The 18,223-nt window shown below is 43.1% G+C and overlaps 1 protein-coding gene across 2 annotated transcripts in view; it reads left to right on the top strand.

Moving 5' to 3' along the window:
* LOC115196111 (multidrug resistance-associated protein 4-like) overlaps nucleotides 1-18,223 on the top strand; it is a 61,747-nt gene that overhangs the window by 20,081 nt on the left and 23,443 nt on the right. For both annotated transcript variants that reach the window (XM_029756688.1, XM_029756689.1), the window contains 8 exons: nucleotides 180-300; nucleotides 467-691; nucleotides 779-868; nucleotides 1,367-1,530; nucleotides 2,062-2,187; nucleotides 14,035-14,284; nucleotides 14,398-14,505; nucleotides 16,472-16,561. In XM_029756688.1, coding sequence (XP_029612548.1) covers nucleotides 180-300; nucleotides 467-691; nucleotides 779-868; nucleotides 1,367-1,530; nucleotides 2,062-2,187; nucleotides 14,035-14,284; nucleotides 14,398-14,505; nucleotides 16,472-16,561 — 1,174 coding nt within the window. The remainder of the gene's footprint in view (nucleotides 1-179; nucleotides 301-466; nucleotides 692-778; nucleotides 869-1,366; nucleotides 1,531-2,061; nucleotides 2,188-14,034; nucleotides 14,285-14,397; nucleotides 14,506-16,471; nucleotides 16,562-18,223) is intronic.

The following is an 18,223-nucleotide window of genomic DNA, read 5'->3' as shown; positions in this document are numbered from 1 at the left end:
GTTTTCTGAGCTTTGATTGATGACTTTCCCTGGCTCCATTTGGAGTTTCATGCTAAACCACTGAACTTAGCACCATTGTGTATTTAGGCTCCAAATAGCCCCAGGTAGAAATGACAAAAATATGAATGGCCTGTGTTCTGTTTTCCAATCATAGTCTAACAATGTGCTAATCTTTACAGACATTGGGATAAGGAGGTTCGGAAGGCTGCCAAGGAACTGAGGATGCCTAAACTCACCAAAGCCATCGTGAAGTGCTATGGGAAACCCTACGCAGTGCTGGGGATCTTTAGTTTCACTGTAGTATGTAGAAATATACGTTTGTCTGTTTTTTAAAATAACATTTGATCTATGTACCTACAGTACATGGTGAGTGGGTTATCTATCCATATATTTCAGCTTTTACGGTGTAAATAAGTGGATTTGAGTTCAGGTTGAAATCGCCCTACCTCTCTTGTTCCCCCAATAGGAGGTGATTAAGGTGATCCAGCCAGTCTTTTTGGGAAAGCTGATCCAATACTTTGAGAAGTACGATCCAAATAACATGGATGAACTCTATGAGGCCTTTGGCTACGCTGCTGGTGTCTCTCTGTCCACCGTAGCACTGACCGTCCTCCAAAGTCTCTACTTCTACCACGTCCTGAGGACCGGCATGAAGATACGAGTGGCCATGTGTCACATGATCTACAAGAAGGTCATTCTACGCTACGTACTTGCATACAGCATTATACAAATTCAAATCTTTAAGAACAATTTACTAGTAAATGTAATTCCCCCATAGGCCCTGTGTCTCAGCAGCACAGCGATGGGAAAAACAACCACAGGCCAAATAGTGAACCTGCTATCCAACGATGTCAACAAGTTTGATGAGGTAAAAGCAAGACGTGCATGAAGACATGCGGTTACTTTGGATGAAATGGTTGAGCACATCATCACCCTTCATTCCATAGGTTTCTGAAGAGTATGGCTTTAGCTTATATAACAATTGACCATTCGTCAAATGTACAGGAATGGAATGCACCAATATTTGAGCCGTCTTGTCATCCTGTCCTGGCAAATAAAGTACATAAGTTAAATCCACAGAGAGAACAAAGTCATGGATGAATGGAAAATGCAGATGGTTGCTTAGCACAAATGTTTACAATTGTCTGATGCTAAACTCAAACCAGACTGAAAGAATATAAATGTATATAACATGGGGAGCCCATGCAGCTTCTTCAGTGGTATGATGACAAGCGTGGCCTGTTGGCCGCTGTATTAGGTCATGAATCCAGCTCGAAGGATCATTATCATCTTTGTTATGTTAAATGCAACTACTAAGAAACATTATGTAACAGCTAAATTAACCGAGGATCACTGGTCTTCGCAGGTGACCACCAATCTGCACTACCTCTGGATAGCACCTCTGCAGGCTGTGGTGGTTATCATACTCCTGTGGTATGAGATTGGCCCGTCGTGCCTGGCAGGCGTGGCTGTCCTTTTGTTCCTCATGCCACTACAGACCATGTTTGGAAAGCTCTTCGGCTCCCTCAGGTGAATTACATAACTTACATGACATGACTTGAATTTACAGTCAGAGTGGGATCTTCTTAGTAGAAGTTGACTATGTCCTTATCTGTAGGTGGCAACATGTTTCAGTGAGTGGTTCCTATGCTTCAGTGATTGTCATAGAGCTACCTTAGGTCAACCTATATGTTAATGATGTCCATTTTTTAAACTCCTTTTCAGTTTTGACTGTAATGATTACCTCTTGGAACACTTCAAGCACATGAAGAAAAGTTAGCTTCACATGTTGGCTGGCATATTGACTGGAAAACTGAATCGTGAACACTTGCTTGGGAAGTTGTTCACATGATCAACGACACAAGTGCTGGAAGTAATAGTTTTGATTAGGCGTTATGAAACCCTAAAGCAATGCTGACTTCTCTGATTCTACTAAAGAGTTATCTTAATTAAATGCAATTGAAACATTGCCGTCGGTTCGTTAAACTCGGGAAACGTCAGAAAGTGTTTTATTCACAAGGAGGAGATATGACTGAACTGACTGAACTCCTTTTCTTGCAGGAGTAAAACCGCTGTCCTCACTGACAGTAGAATACGCACCATGAATGAAGTGGTGTCTGGAATCAGGATCATCAAAATGTATGCCTGGGAAAAGCCCTTCTCAGCACTCGTCAATGAAGTCCGAAGGTAAAAACTACAGTAGTAACAAATGGTATATGTTTATTTCTATTAGCTAGATACACAAATGGAATGATAAACCAAGGTCCCTCAGCTAGATGGGATTGATCCTTTTCTTGTACAGTCCATTTTGTCTTGATGGTGGTGCTGTGGAGCCATGGTGCTTGAACCCCGCCATAGCTGTTTGCAGCTATATTTTTACATGGATTTCCTAATCTTGGGAGTTGACAGGCTTGAAGAGGTGGGTATAATTTGTGGAACGTTCCAACAGGAATCTCTTCCAAAAAACGTAAAGTAAAAGGTTGCCAACCAACAATGCATACAAAGTAGCAACGCATACAAACCAAGCTAACTAGCTGCCGAATAGGCAGCAACTCACCACGTAGCTTATTCTTAATGTTTGTCCATAGGCAACCAGAGTGAGGACAGACATTTTTCGGAATAAACGTGATGAGTGAAAAACGCAATGAAATAGACCACTCACTACCCGGTACCTTATTCTTCTGCTATACAACTTTGTATGCGTTGTTTTTTGCCAACCTTGTTATTTATGAAGTTTTTGGAATAGATTCCTGTTGGAACGTTCCACAAATTATACCCACCCGGCTTGAAGTCATAAACAGCTTGAAACACAGCGAAGAGTTGCTGGCAAAACGCGCGAAAGTGCTGTCTGAATGAATGCTTACGATCCTGCTGGTGCCTACCATCGCTCAGTCAGACTGCTCTATCAAATCATAGACTTAATTATAACATAATAAACACACAGAAATACGAGCCTTTGGTCATTAATATGGTCGAATCCGGAAACTATCATCTCATCTCGTGGAGTGCAATGTAAGGCAGTTGGTTAGAGCGTTGGACTAGTAACCAAGGTTGCAAAAACGAATCCCCGAATCCCCCCTGAACAAGGCAGTTAACCCTCGTTCCTAGGCCGTCATTGAAAATAAGAATGTGTTCTTAATCTGACTTGCCTAGTTAAATAAAGGTGTAAAAAAATAAAATAAACGGCAAATCGGTGTCCAAAAATACCGATTACCGATTGTTATGAAAACTCGAAATCGGCCCTAATTAATCGGCAATTCCGATTAATCGGTCGACCTCTAGTTCAGATGCTTCAGACATTTTTGTGAGAAGTGCCTTTTACCGCAGATGCGGAAGTCCGTCATAGGCAGATTGAGACACATCCAATGATATCTCTTGCTTAAATTGACCGATTTTTCTGGGTATTTTTGTGCTGATTAGATTCAGCGTGGGTGCAGACATCGACCTTGGGGGTTTTAAAGGGCATTTCAATCGGGAAAGGGGGATACCTAGTCAGTTGTCTGAAATGTGTCTTCCGCATTTAACCCAACCCCTTTGAATCAGAGGGGTGCGGGGGGCTGCCTTAATCGACATCCATGTCTTCAGCGCCCAGGGAACAGTGGGTTAACTGCCTTGCTCAGGGGCAGAACGACAGATTTTTACCTTGTCAGCTCGGGGATTCGATCCAGCAACCTTCGGTTACTGGCCCAATGCTCTAACCACTAGGCTACCTGCAATCGAGTACAGGCTTAACATGACAACAGAGACAGAATATAATAAGGAATTTTATTGAATAGTTTGCGGCCGGTAATTATGCTGTATTGGAAAGTATCATATGGAATGTTTCTGGATGAAATGAGACATCTGCGTGTATGTCTACCCAGCCACACATTCCATAAGCGATATGCATGATTAACATGAAACGCTAACCGAGCATTGAACCCAACAGTGCATGCCATATACAGTGGCAAGAAAAAGTATGTGAACCCTTTGGAATTACTTGGATTTCTGCATAAATTAGTATAAACTTTGATCTGATCTTCATCTTAGTCACAACAATAGACAAACACAGTGTGCATAAACTAATAACACACAAATTATTGTATTTTTGTTGTCTATATTGAATACATCATTTAAATATTCATAGTGTAGGTTGGGAAAGGTATGTGAACCCCTAGGCTAATGAATTTTCCAAAAGCTAATTGGAGTCAGGAGTCCGCTAACCTGGAGTCCAATCAATGAGAAGAGATTAGAGATGTTGGTTAGAGCTGCCCAGCCCAATAAAAAAACACTCACAAAATTTGAGTTTGCTATTCACGAGAAGCATTGCCTGATGTGAACCATGCCTCGAACAAAAGAGATCACAGAAGACCTAAGATTAAGAATGGTTGACTTGCATAAAGCTGGAAAGGGTTGCAAAAGTATCTCTAAAAGCCTTGATGTTCATCAGTCCATGGTAAGACAAATTGTCTATAAATGGAGAAAGTTCAGCAGTGTTGCTACTCTCCCTAGGAGTGGCCTCCCTGCAAAGATGACTGCAAGAGCATAGTGCAGAATATTAGAGTGTCAGCTAAAGGCTTACAGAAATCTCTGGAACATGCTAACATCTCTGTTGACGATTCTACGATACGTAAAACACGTAAAACACAATGGTGTTCATGGGAGGACACCACGGAAGACGCCACTGCTATCTAAAAAAACCCATTGCTGCACGTCTGAACATAGCAAAAGAGCACCTGGATGTTCCACAGCGCTTCTGGCTAAATATTCTGTGGATAGATTAAACTAAAGTTGAGTTGTTTGGAAGGAACACACAAAACTGTGTGGAGAAAAAAAGGCACAGCACACCAAAACCTCATCCCAACTGTAAAGTATGGCGGAGGGAGCATCATGGTTTGGGGCTGCTTTGCTGCCTCAGGGCCTGGACAGCTTGCTATCATCGACGGAAAAATGAATTCCCAAGTTTATCAAGACATTTTGCAGGAGAATGTAAGGCTATCTGTCCGCCAATTGAAGCTCAACAGAAGTTGGGTGATGCAAAAGCACAACGAACCAAAACACAGAAGTAAATCAACAACAAAATGGCTTCAACAGAAGAAAATTCGCCTTCTGGAGTGGCCCAGTCAGAGTCCTGACCTCAACCCGATTTAAAATACTGTGGCATGACCTCGAGAGTGGTTCACACCAGACATCCTAAGAATATTGCTAATCTGAATCAGTTTTGTAATGATGAATGGCCTAAAATTCCTCCTGACCTTTGTGCAGGTTTGATCCATAACTACAGAAAACATTTGGAATGAGTTTATTGCTGCCAAAGGAGGGTTAACCAGTTATTAAATCCAAGGGTTCACATACTTTTCCCACCCTACACTGTGAATGTTTACATGGTGTGTTCAATAAAGACATGAAAATGTATAATTGTTTGTGTGTTATTAGTTTAAGCAGACTGTGTTTGTCTATTGTTGTGACTTAGGTGAAGATCAGATCAAATTTTATGACCATTTTATGCAGAAATCCAGGTAATTCCAAAGGGTTCACATACTTTTTCTTGCCACTGTATGTATGATTGACATGAAACGCTAACTGAACGTTGAGCCCAACAGTGCACACCGCAATGCTGGAAGATATGGGCACCTGCCCGAGTCCTGGCCAAATGCTGACCTGCTGAGTGCCTCGCATTTTTATGCAAATTTATTCCGAAGAAATGTTACGTATGATGGTACGTAGAACCCAACGACACTGTAATGCGATTTGTCTAATATGAGATGTTTGCTGTCATGCACCCAGATGTACATGTCGTAAACGAGCGATGGGGATGCATGTCAAACGGTGTCTGACCCAAAAGCCGGGTGTAATATGAATGACCGCCACATTCCTGCGTGCCATTGGAAACTCGCCAACTAAATTAGCTATTGATAGCTATGGTAAGGAGCCATTGCTGAGAAGTCAAATAGATTGGGCCTAACAAGTGAGGTCTAGCAGAGCATAGCCAGGGACCTAGTTGCTGGAGAGTGATGGTGGAATTAAACCCAATGTATCGAGGTGGTTACTGCTCCAGTTCTTAAAGACCAATGTAGCGTAGAGGGGAAAGATGGCACCTTTTTATATTACTTAAGAAAGGAGAGGGATGAATAGAGAATGGTTGAGCATGAATAAACATAAACATAAAGCAAGAAAAAGGATCATTGTAAGTGCGCGCTTTCATGATAGTACTACAGGAAGCCAATTTAGAATGCTTAGGAGTGGGGCTAGTGATTTAAGTTGAAAAGACCAGAAACCCCTAAAAATGAGTGATAGAAGGAACGGCGTGTTATATAGCGTTCCATACGTTGAGCCACTACCAACAGCATAGATGCACCATTTTCCCTGTAAAGGATAGCTAAATTGCTTGTTGTTTAGCAAATGGTGTTGATATTGCCTGCCTTGACAGCAGAGGGGGCACTTGATAATTGTAATGGCCGTTACTGCAGCACCTTAGTTCTGAGTCCACTCCTATCCAAATCATATAGCTGTGAACAGCACGACAGCAATCAGCCTGTGTAGACCAGTGTACGGCTCCCGGCCGGCCGGGCATGACCATGAATGACGTGCCGGTGTTATGGCGTTCCATACATTCTAATAGACTTAATAGAGAGGAGAGAGCAATAGCGAGGGAAGAGGAAACAGCACAACATGTTAAGGGGAAAGAGTAGACCCGTGGTCTACACACCTGAAACCATACATAATGCCTACACTGCACAAGATCAACATGACATGATCAAATTGGCATAGCCCTATGATGAGTGAACAAGATTGCCACCAGTAATTATGTCATTGAATGTCTATCCTGTACTTATGACAATAACATTTGATTGTATTGATTTGTGCAGGCATGATATCCGCTGCAAAGAAGACTACGCCATAATGACTATGCATTGCGTGCAGAACTTAAGAATGAAGTAACAATGAGTAACGATGAATATCGTCAGATAATAGGCTAGCATGGATTATACTTGCGAGCCACTACCAGCAGCATATAGCCAATGCGACCTTGTCCCTGCGGAGGATATATCTCTGTGTACTTCCTGAAAAATATAGTTTGACACAAGACAAGATATTAGGCACGTTCATATTGCACCATAGCACTGGGCTAAGGGAGATTTTAGTCAACGTGCATTTACAATGATCCGTCCAGATCTGATTGCCAAAGTTATAGCTGCGGGAACTAGGGGGTGCTGAGGGTGCTGCAGCACCCCATAATAAATCACAACGAAAACATAGTTTTATATAAAAACTAAATCCACCAAATGAGTGCACCAGGCCTCTATTATATATATATATTGGATGGCTAGATGTGGCAGCATGATGGGAGAATCAAAATGCCGCCAGGGACATGCGATGAGAAACAAAAGTAGGCTACAGTGATATTTCAGTGACAGCGTCAGCTGGGCAAGTAGCCTGTAGCTATCCCTTGCAAATTGAAATACAGTGGATAATGGTGATCCGTCCGAGTATTCGGGGTCCACCCCTTGCATCGATTTCCACAAATAATTCCACTTGTTGAATAGCCTACAGTTACCGGCTCAGAAACCAGGAATTCAAAAATATGCCATGGATAGTGAAATGATTTGATTGAAATCAACAATTCCCACACAGAAATACCCTCTGAAGCGCAGGCTGAAGCCTGAGGAAGCCTACACGATTGCCATTAAGGCAAAGCATGATGGTGTAAATTACAGAGACGATGTGGATGAGTTGTCGAAGACTGTTGCTGCAAATCTAATACAACACGTTACTGAGTACCACTCTCTGTATTTTCAAGCTGCATCATGTTATGGTCATGCTTCTAATCATTAAGGACTGGGAAGTTTTTCAGGATAAAAAAGAAATAGAATGGAGCTAAGCACGAGCAAAATCCTAGAGGAAAACCTTGTTCAGTCTGCTTTCCACCAGACACTGGGAGATGAATTACCTTTCAGCAAAACAGTAACCTAAAACACCAAAGGCCAAATCTACACTGGAGTTGCTTACCAAGAAGACAGTGACCGAGCTACCGTTTGGAATTAAATCTACCTAAAAATGGTTGTCTTGCAGTGATAAACAACAAATTTGAAAGAACTTGCATTTTTTTTGTAAGAATAATGGGAAAAGCTGCAAAATCCAGGTGTGGAATGTTCTTAGAGACTTACTCAGAAAGACTCACAGCTGTAATCACTGCCAAAGGTGCTTCTACAAAGTATTTACTTATGTAAATTAGATATTTCTGTATTTGATTTTCAATAAATTAGCAAAAAATTCTAAAAACATGTTTTCACTTTGTCATTATGGGCTATTGGCTATATTATGGGTGAGAAATAAAATCAATGTCATCCATTTTGTATTCAGGCTGTAACGCAGCAAAATGTGGAGTCAAGTCAAGTGGTATGAATACTTTCTGAAGGCACATGCGTGTCTGCATGTGTGGTTTATAGTATTTGGCTGAGGGCCAGGCACCCCTAGCAGGGCCTCACAGAGGGAGCAAAGCCACATTAACTTCACCAGCTGCCAGCAAACAGCTTTCAGTTACATCACAGGTTTGGTTCCCTGATCCCTCTCACCATGACCAGCCAACACTATCCAGCCATGAGACCTGGCTGTAGTCTTCTTTCTGCTATTCTTTGTTCTTTAACATGAGGAGAAGTTGCATGTTTTTGTCTCTGAATGTTATTAAATGTTACATTCTATGGTAGCTTTTAGTGGAATGTCTGGGGCGTTTGTGGAATTCCCATTCCCAAAACATTCTACCTCCCATATTCCTGGCTGCAGCAAAGTGCACAAAAGTTGTAATAGTCATTCTGCAGTTCTTCTTCCATTTTTCTTTATCTGTGAAAAACCTTTGTTAAAATCAATTGATGCATCCGTGCGTCAGTCTAATGAACATTAAAAAAATCCCCATCAAAATCTACCAGTTTAACCTATAGATAACTGTTTTTTTGCACGGGGAAATGGACAAACACGATTTGAAAAAATGAACAGCAATTTTAAAGGAAACGGTTGACTTTGTCTTTTAGCTAGTTAGGTCGTTTTGCGGAAGGGCCTATTTCACCCTTCTGCGGTGGAAAGTGGCAGAGGTACAGCGCTGTTTGTCAGACCATTAGACATCCCGAAAATCTGTCTTCTCATAAAAATGAGTGAGAGCTCGAATAATACAGAGAGGCAATGGGGTTTATATAGAAACACAAAACTGCTTAGTCATGGTTGGTTCCACCCCTCCCTGGCGGATCAGGACATCATGGGCTACCTTGTTCTCTTATTGTGGCCAGGTGTATCGGGTCATAGTGGACAGACAAGTGATAAAGGCAGTTCCGTTTACTCCCTTCTCTAACAAGCTAGCCTCCATTCTCTTCTATCTCCCCACAGGATGAGCTGAAGAACTGTGGTCACTTCTCTGCTCTTTGTCTTATGTGCTGTGACAAGGTTACTCAGAAGCAAAGAGAAATTGAAACAATACAGGTCTATCTGTTCCTCAAGTTTCTCTATCCCATGTCCTTGACTACACGCTTAGACCAGCTGCAGGGAGTGAACGTAGAAGAGATGAACCATCACTTCTCAGAAGCACAGCATTGGCACTAAAGAAAATGTCTTTACTATTGTTAAGCATATTAATTATTAACTATTATTTTTAAACAAAAAAGGTAAATACGTGATTTTTCTCTCACATGCTATCGTCACTTATGACCGAAAATAACTTCTGGACATCAGAACAGCAATTACTCACCTCGAACTGGACGAAAATGTTTTCTTTAACGAGTCCGACGCGAAGGATATACTGCTTTCTCAGGAATGGGCCCAAATCCCCATAATTTGCATGAAGAAAAGACGTTGGAAAAGGGAGGCAGAGGTCGGGCTGCCTTCTGAGAATTCGTAGGCGAGTGAGCAAACCCCCTCCACCATCAGTCCTGTTAGCCAACGTGCAATCATTGGATAACAAAATGATTGAGCTCCGATCAAGGATATCCTACCAACAGGACATTAAAAACTGTAATATCTTATGTTTCACGAGTCGTGGCTGAACGACAACATGGATAACATACAGCTGGCGGGGTTTTCAGTCCATCGGCAAGATGGAACAGCTGCCTCCGGTAAGACAAGGGGTGGCGGTCTGTGCCTATTTGTAAATAACAGCTGGTGCACAAAATCTAATATTAAGGAAGTCTCTAGGTTTTGCTCGCCTGAGGTAGAGTATCTCATAATAAGCTGTAGACCACACTATTTACCAAAAGAGTTTTAATCTATATATTTTTTTGTAGCTGTCTATTTACTACCACAAACCGATGCTGGCACTAAGACGGCACTCAACAAGCTGTATAGGGCCATAAGCAAACAGGAAAATGCTCATCCAGAGGCGGCACTCCTAGTGGCCGGGGACTTTAATGCAGGGAAACTTAAATCCGTTTTACCTAATTTCTACCAGAATGTTAAATGTGCAACCAGAGGAAAAGAAACTCTAGACCACCTTTACTCCACACACAGAGACATGTACAAAGCTCTCCCTCGCCCTCCATTTGGCAAATCTGACCATAACTCTATCCTCCTGAGATTCCTGCTTACAAGCAAAAACTAAAGCAGGAAGTACCAGTGATTCGCTCAATAAGGAAATGGTCAGAGGATGCAGATGCTAAGCTGCAGGACTGTTTTGATAGCACAGACTGGAATATGTTGCTGGATTCTTCCGATGGCATTGAGGAGTACACCACATCAGTGACTTGTTTCATCAATAAGTGCATAGATGACGTCGTCCCACAGTGACCGTACGTACATACCCCAACCAGAAGCTATGGATTACAGGCAACATCCGTACTGAGCTAAAGGCTAGAGCTGCCGCTTTCAAGGACCGGGACTCTAACCCAGAAGCTTATAAGAAATCCCGCTATGCCCTCAGACGAACCATCAAACAGGCAAAGCGTCAATACAGGACTAAGATTGAATCGTACTACACTGGCACCGATGCTCGTCGGATGTGGCTGGGCTTACAGACTGTTACGGACTACAAAGGGAAGCACAGCCGCGAGCTGCCCAGTGACACGAGTCTACCAGATGAGCTAAATAACTTCTATGCTCGTTTCGAGGCACACAACACTGAAGCATGCATGAGAGCATCAGCTGTTCCGGACAACTGTGTGATCACGCTCTCCGTAGCCGATGTGAGTAAGACCTTTAAAAAGGTCAACATTCACAAGGCCGCAGGGCCAGACGGATTACCAGGACGTGTACTCCGAGCATGCACTGACCAATTGGCAGGTGTCTTCACTGACATTTTCAACCTGTCCCTGGCAGAGTCTGTAATACCTACATGTTTCAAGCAGACAACCATAGTCCCTGTGCCCAAGAACACAAAGGCTACCTGCCTAAATGACTATTGCCCCGTAGCACTCACATCTGTAGCCATGAAGTGCTTTGAAAGGCTGGTCATGGCTCACATCAACACCATTATCCCAGAAACCCTAGACCCACTCCAATTTGCATACCTCCCCAACATATCCACAGATGATGCAATCTCTATTACACTCCACACTGCCCTTTCCCACCTGGACAAAAGGAACACCTACTTGAGAAAGATATTCATTGACTACAGCTCTGCGTTCAACACCATAGTGCCCTCAAAGCTCATCACTAAGCTAAGGACCCTGGGACTAAATACCTCCCTCTGCAACTGGATCCTGGACTTCCTGGCGGCCGCCTCCAGGTGGCAAGGGTAGGTAACAACACATCTGCCACGCTGATCCTCAACAAAGGGGCCCCTCAGGGGTGCGTGCTCAGTCCCCTCCTGTACTCACTGTTCACGCACGACTGCATGACGACTCCAACACCATCATTAAGTTTGTAGACGACACAACAGTGGTAGGCCTGATCACCGACAACGACGAGACAGCCTATAGGGAGGAGGTCAGAGACCTGGCCGGGTGGTGCCAGAATAACAACCTATCCCTCAACGTAACCAAGACGAAGGAGATGATTGTGGACTACAGGAAAAAGAGGACCCAGTATGCCCCCATTCTCATCGACAGGGCTGTAGTGGAGCAGTTTGAGAGCTTCAAGTTCCTTGGTGTCCACATCACCAACAAACTAGAATGGTCCAAACACACCAAGACAGTCGTGAAGAGGGCACAACAAAGCCTATTCCCCCTCAGGAACCGAATTTTTTTTGGCATGGGTCCTCAGATCCTCAAAAGGTTCTACAGCAGCTGCAACATCGAGAGCATCCTGACTGGTTGCATCACTGCCTGGTACGGCAATTGCTCGGCCTCCGACCGCAAGACACTACAGAGGGTAGTGCGTACGGCTCAGTACATCACTGGGGCTAAGCTGCCTTCCATCCAGGACCTCTACACCAGGCGGTGTCAGAGAAAGGCCCTAAAAATTGTCAAAGACCCCAGCCACCCCAGTCATAGACTGTTCTCTCTACTACCACATGGCAAGCGGTATCGGAGTGCTAAGTCTAGGACAAAAAGACTTCTCAACAGTTTTTACTGCCAAGCCATAAGACTCCTGAACAGGTAATCAAATGGCTGCCTGGACTATTTGCATTGTGTGCCCCCCCCCCCCCCCCCAACCCCTCTTTTACGCTGCTGCTACTCTCTGTTTATCATATATGCACAGTCACTTTAACTATACATTCATGTACATATGTACATACTACCTCAATTGGCCCGACCAGCCAGTGCTCCCGCACATTGGCTAACTGGGCTATCTGCATTGTGTCCCGCCACCCACCACCCGCCAACCCCTCTTTACGCTACTGCTACTCTCTGTTCATCATATATGCATAGTCACTTTAACCATATCTACATGTACATACTACCTCAATCAGCCTGACTAAGCGGTATCTGTATGTAGCCTTGCTACTTTTGTTGCCTCGCTACTGTATATAGCCTCGCTACTGTTTTCATAGTTTTTTTACTGTTGTTTTATTTCTTTACTTACCTATTGTTCACCTAATACCTTTTTTGCACTATTGGTTAGAGCCTGTAAGTAAGCATTTCACTGTAAGGTCTACACCTGTTGTATTCGGCGCACGTGACAAATAAACTTTGATTTGATTTGAAACCACTACTAAAGGACAGCAATAAGAAGAAGAGACATGCTTGTGCCAAGAAACACGATCAATGGACATTTAGACCGGTGGAAATTTGTCCTTTGGTCTGGAGTCCAAATTGGAGATTTTTGGTTCCAACCGTTCCAACTGTCTTAAAGAAAGACTCCACTCTAAAAGTATTTTCATTTTAAGTGAAAGTGTACTGTTAGCTAGCTAGCTAACGTTAGCTAGCTGGCTCACTAAGTAACGTAACATCATGCGTTGGGATTCATTGTTTACCTAGCTAGCTATCTAGCTACATTTCTTAACAAAAGACTCTCGTCTTAGTGTGCCAGAGCGCAGAATAACTGATGCATTTTTGAACGCTCAACACCTGTTGAATATGTCCAGTGTCAGTAAACGATTGTTGCCAGCAGCACGGTTACAGTCACCAACGCTCTAGATAACATGAAAAAAGCCTAACCAGCTCTGCTAGAGCAAGTCAAATGGTCAGAGTGGGGTGTTCTCTCATTATGTGTCTGGAAGTAGCTAGCCAATGTTAGCCAGTTAACTTGGGTGGTTGACTGTAGTTGTGAGGTCAGAGCTTTTGGAACAATCCTACTTATTGGCCAGAGCGTCCAGTGTGCGCTCTGAACGCGAAACCACAGAGTGATAGGGCGAGTAATATTCAGTGAGCTGTTCTCTTTCTCTTAGATGTCTGGAAGTAGCTGGCAAGTTAGTACAGAACGGTTGGATCAACCTTTAAAGAGATGGGTGGGGCTAAGGCTTAAGAGGGTGTGAACAATGCTGAATGGGTGTAGACAAAGAAGGGCTCTCCAATAGTAGTACCAAAACATTGAAAGACGATTCCATATGTTAACTTAGTAGAACCTCCCCCAACGACTTAGACTTTTATAGGTTAAAGGAAAGATTTATAATGACCATTGAATTTAACAGGTGTAACAGAATGTTTTGTTTTATTGCGTTATTATTGAAAGACTTCACTTTCATTCTTCCCTCAGGAAAGAGATCTCCAAGATCATGTCTAGCTCCTTCCTGCGAGGCCTAAACATGGCCTCCTTCTTTGCGGCCAGTAAGATCATCGTCTTCATCACCTTCGCCGTCTATGTCCTCCTGGGGAACACCATCTCAGCCAGCCGGGTGTTTGTGGCAGTGTCTCTATATGGTGCCATCAAGATCACAGTGACCCTCTTCTTCCCACTGGCCATCGAGAAGGTGTTCGAGACCATCATCAGTATCCGCAGGATCAAGGTACTCTATAGATCATCTGGCACAAAATGGCTGCTGTGCCTCACCTAGGTGCAATGAGTTATTGTAGTTTAGTAAGGTTTGTTTGGCTGAATCATCTCTCTGTTGACCCACAGAATTTCCTTCTGTTGGATGAGATTGAGAGACCCAACATGAGATTCACCTTGGAGGAAAAGAAAGACGCCTCTGTTGAGATCAAGGACTTAATTTGCTACTGGGACAAGGTGAATATTCTGGCAGGGTCAAATGTTTAATGTCCACATGTTTTATAAAAAATGTATTATTACTTTTTTTTGTATTTTACCCACTTTCTCCTCAATTTCGATCTCGCCTCATCGCTGCAACCCCCCCAACGGGCTCGGGAGGTTAAGATCGAGTCGTGCGTCCTCTGAAACATGACCCGCCTAACCGCACTTCTTAACATCCGCCCACTTAACCCGGAAGCCAGCCACACCAATGTGTCAGAGGAAACACCATTCAACTGATGACCAAGGTCAGCCTGCAGGCACCCGGGTCCGCCACAAGGAGATACTAGAGTGCAATGAGCCAAGTAAAGCCCCCCCCGGCCTAATCCTCCCCTAAACCGGACAACGCTGGGTTAATTGTGCGCCGCCCTATGGGACTCCCGATCACGGCCGGTTGTGATACAGCACGGGATCAAACCCGGGTCTGTAGTGACGCCTCTAGCACTGTGATGCAGTGCCTTAGACCACTGCGCCACTCGGGAGGCCCAAATGTCCACATTTTGATATACAGTGCCTTCGGAAAGTATTCAGACCCCTTCACTTTTTTTCACATTTTGTTACGTTACAGCCTTATTCTAAAATTGATTTTTTTTCAAAATCCTCAGCAATCTACCCACAATACCCCATAATGTCAAAGTGAAAACAGGTTTTTAGAAATGTTTGCAAATGTATAAAAAAAATTAAACAGGAAAAACCTTATTTACATAAGTATTCAGACCCTATGACTCGAAATTGAGCTCAGGTCCATCCTGTTGCCATTGATTATCCTTGAGATGTTTCTACAACTTGATTGGTTCAATTGATTGGGCATGATTTGGAAAGGCACACACCTGTCTATGTAAGGTCCCACAGTTGACAGTGCATGTCAGAGTAAAAACCAAGCCATGAGGTTGAAGGAATTGTGCGTTGAGCGCCAAGACAAGATTGTGTCGAGGCACAGATCTGGGAAAGTGTACCAGAAAATGTCTGCAGCATTGAAGGTCCCCAAGAATACAGTGGCCTCCATCCTTCTTAAATGGAAGAAGTTTGGAACAACCAAGACTCTTAGTAGAGCTGGCCACCCGGCCAAACTGAGCAATAGGGGGAGAAGGGCCTTGGTCAGGGAGCTGATCAAGAACCCGATGGTCACTCTGACAGAGCTTTAGAGTTCCTCTGTGGAGATCGGAGGACCTTCCAGAAGGACAACCATCTCTGCAGCACTCCACCATCCAGGCCGTTATGGTTGAGTAGCCAGACGGAAGCCACTCCTCAGTAAAAGGCACATAACAACCCGCTTGGAATTTGCCAAAAGGCACCTAAGACTCAACAAAATTCTCTGGTCTGATGAAACCAAGATTGAACACTGCCAAAGGTGCTTCAACAAAGTATTGAGTAAGGGTCTGAATACTTATGTAAATGTAATATCAGTTTTTAATTTTTGGGGGAAATTAGCAAACATTTCCAAAAAACTGTTTTTGCTTTGTCATTAAAGGGTATTATGTGTAGATTGATGAGGGAAAAAAATAATTTAAACAATTTTAGAACAAAGCTGAAAACTGTTATGTTCGAATTCTCAGAGTAAAAACTCTACGGACAGTATGAAAGCTCAAACCAAGTTTATTCTTCCCCACGGGTCAATACAGCTGCATTAGACAAAGACACATTTACACAAGCACTGATATTTAACCCGTTCTCCTATGCAGAATCTCCTCCTACACATCTGAACAAACATTGCATCTTTATTGCTAGGCAGGAAACTAAGTGATACGGGCCATAAACTGGCACCCCTCAGGTCTCTATTACAACTAATAACATTTAAAGTTCAGAAATCCAAACCTATCAAAACTAACAAAATGTGAGGAAAAGTCAAGGGTTCTGAATACTTTCCGAAGGCACTGTACAAAACAAGAAGACGCCTGTCCTGTCATGTATTGCTATGAAATGTCCCTCCCTTCTATCTCCACAGTGTCTGGATGCCCCGTCTCTCCAGAACCTGTCACTCACAGTGAAATCGGAGCAACTCGTTGTTGTCATTGGACCTGTGGGGGCTGGAAAGGTCAGAGGTCATGTGTAGTTAGGTCTGTTACGGTGACCATATTAAGGCCACTCCGGCAGTCACGAGTCATGAAGGCAGTCAATGTTCACGTTACCATTTAGTCACAGGAACTAGGCTTCTCCAAGATCTGATGGTCATTAGTAGCCTACCAAACTTACTAACTGCCTGGTACTCAGCACTCTATTGTCCCTCTAATCACTCTGACATCAATGCAAATGTATCGAAAATCTTATCAAACACTTCATGAGAGACCATGAGCTCAACATTTCTATAGGCTATGCAATTGCGTCTGAAAACAGAGTGGTGGCCTCTGTTAAAAAGAGGAGGCTCCCATCAGCTTTCTATAGGCTAGGCCTACTGTATTTATTTCTCAACTTTCCTAATATTAAGCACATTGCTTCTCTTTACAACAGGAGTATAGGCTGGCTAGCCAACAAAATTAACCACAGGAAAAGTGTACTCCATTCGCTATTTAAGTGCATAGATTACATTAATTTGTTTCCCCTGCCCCTGTTTTGAGACATGTGCATGATAACGGTCTATTTTAAATCAAAACAAGTCATATCAGTTTGCAAACATTATAAAAATATATATACAGTACCAGTCAAAAGTTTGGACACACCTACTCATTCCAGGGTTTTTCTATATTTTACTATTTTCTACATTGTAGAATAATAGTGTAGACATCAAAACTATGAAATAACACATATGGAATCATGTAGTAACCAAAAAAAGTGTTAAACAAATCAAAATGTATTTTATATTTGAGATTCTTCAAAGTAGCCACCATTTGCCTTGATGACAGCTTTAGTATATATAAAGACAATATTAAATCAAGAATAGTCTGATGGGTGACAATATTAGCCTATCACTTATATATTATCACTTTTTCTAATCATAGTTGCACACCTTATGTAGCCTAGCCCATACAGTGAGGGAAAAAAGTATTTGATCCCCTGCTGATTTTGTACGTTTGCCCACTGACAAAAAAATTATCAGTCTATAATTTTAATGGTAGGTTTATTTGAACAGTGAGAGACAGAATAACATAAAAATCCAGAAAAACGCATGTCAAAAATGTTATAAATTGATTTGCATTTTAATGAGGGAAATAAGTATTTGACCCCCTCTCAATCAGAAAGATTTCTGGCTCCCAGGTGTCTTTTATACAGGTAACGAGCTGAGATTAGGAGCACACTCTTAAAGGGAGTGCTCCTAATCTCAGTTTGTTACCTGTACATTTACATTTAAGTCATTTAGCAGACGCTCTTATCCAGAGCGACTTACAAATCGGTGCATTCACCTTATGATGTCCAGTGGAACAACCACTTTACAATAGTGCATCTAAATCTTTTAAGGGGGGGGGGGGTTAGACGGATTACTTTATCCTATCCCAGGTATTCCTTAAAGAGGTGGGGTTTCAGGTGTCTCCTGAAGGTGGTGATTGACTCCGCTGTCCTGGCGTCGTGAGGGAGCTTGTTCCACCATTGGGGTGCCAGAGCAGCGAACAGTTTGGACTGGGCTGAGCGGGAACCGTGCTTCCTCAGAGGTAGGGGGGCCAGCAGGCCAGAGGTGGATGAACGCAGTGCCCTTGTTTGGGTGTAGGGCCTGATCAGAGCCTGAAGGTATGGAGGTGCCGTTCCCCTCACAGCTCCGTAGGCA

This window comes from Salmo trutta, chromosome 6 (assembly GCF_901001165.1).
Source record: "Salmo trutta chromosome 6, fSalTru1.1, whole genome shotgun sequence".
In the NCBI taxonomy this organism is placed as follows: Eukaryota; Metazoa; Chordata; class Actinopteri; order Salmoniformes; family Salmonidae; genus Salmo; species Salmo trutta.
The sequence above is the reverse complement of the archived record's forward strand: the minus strand, read 5'-3'. Positions and strand labels throughout refer to the sequence as shown.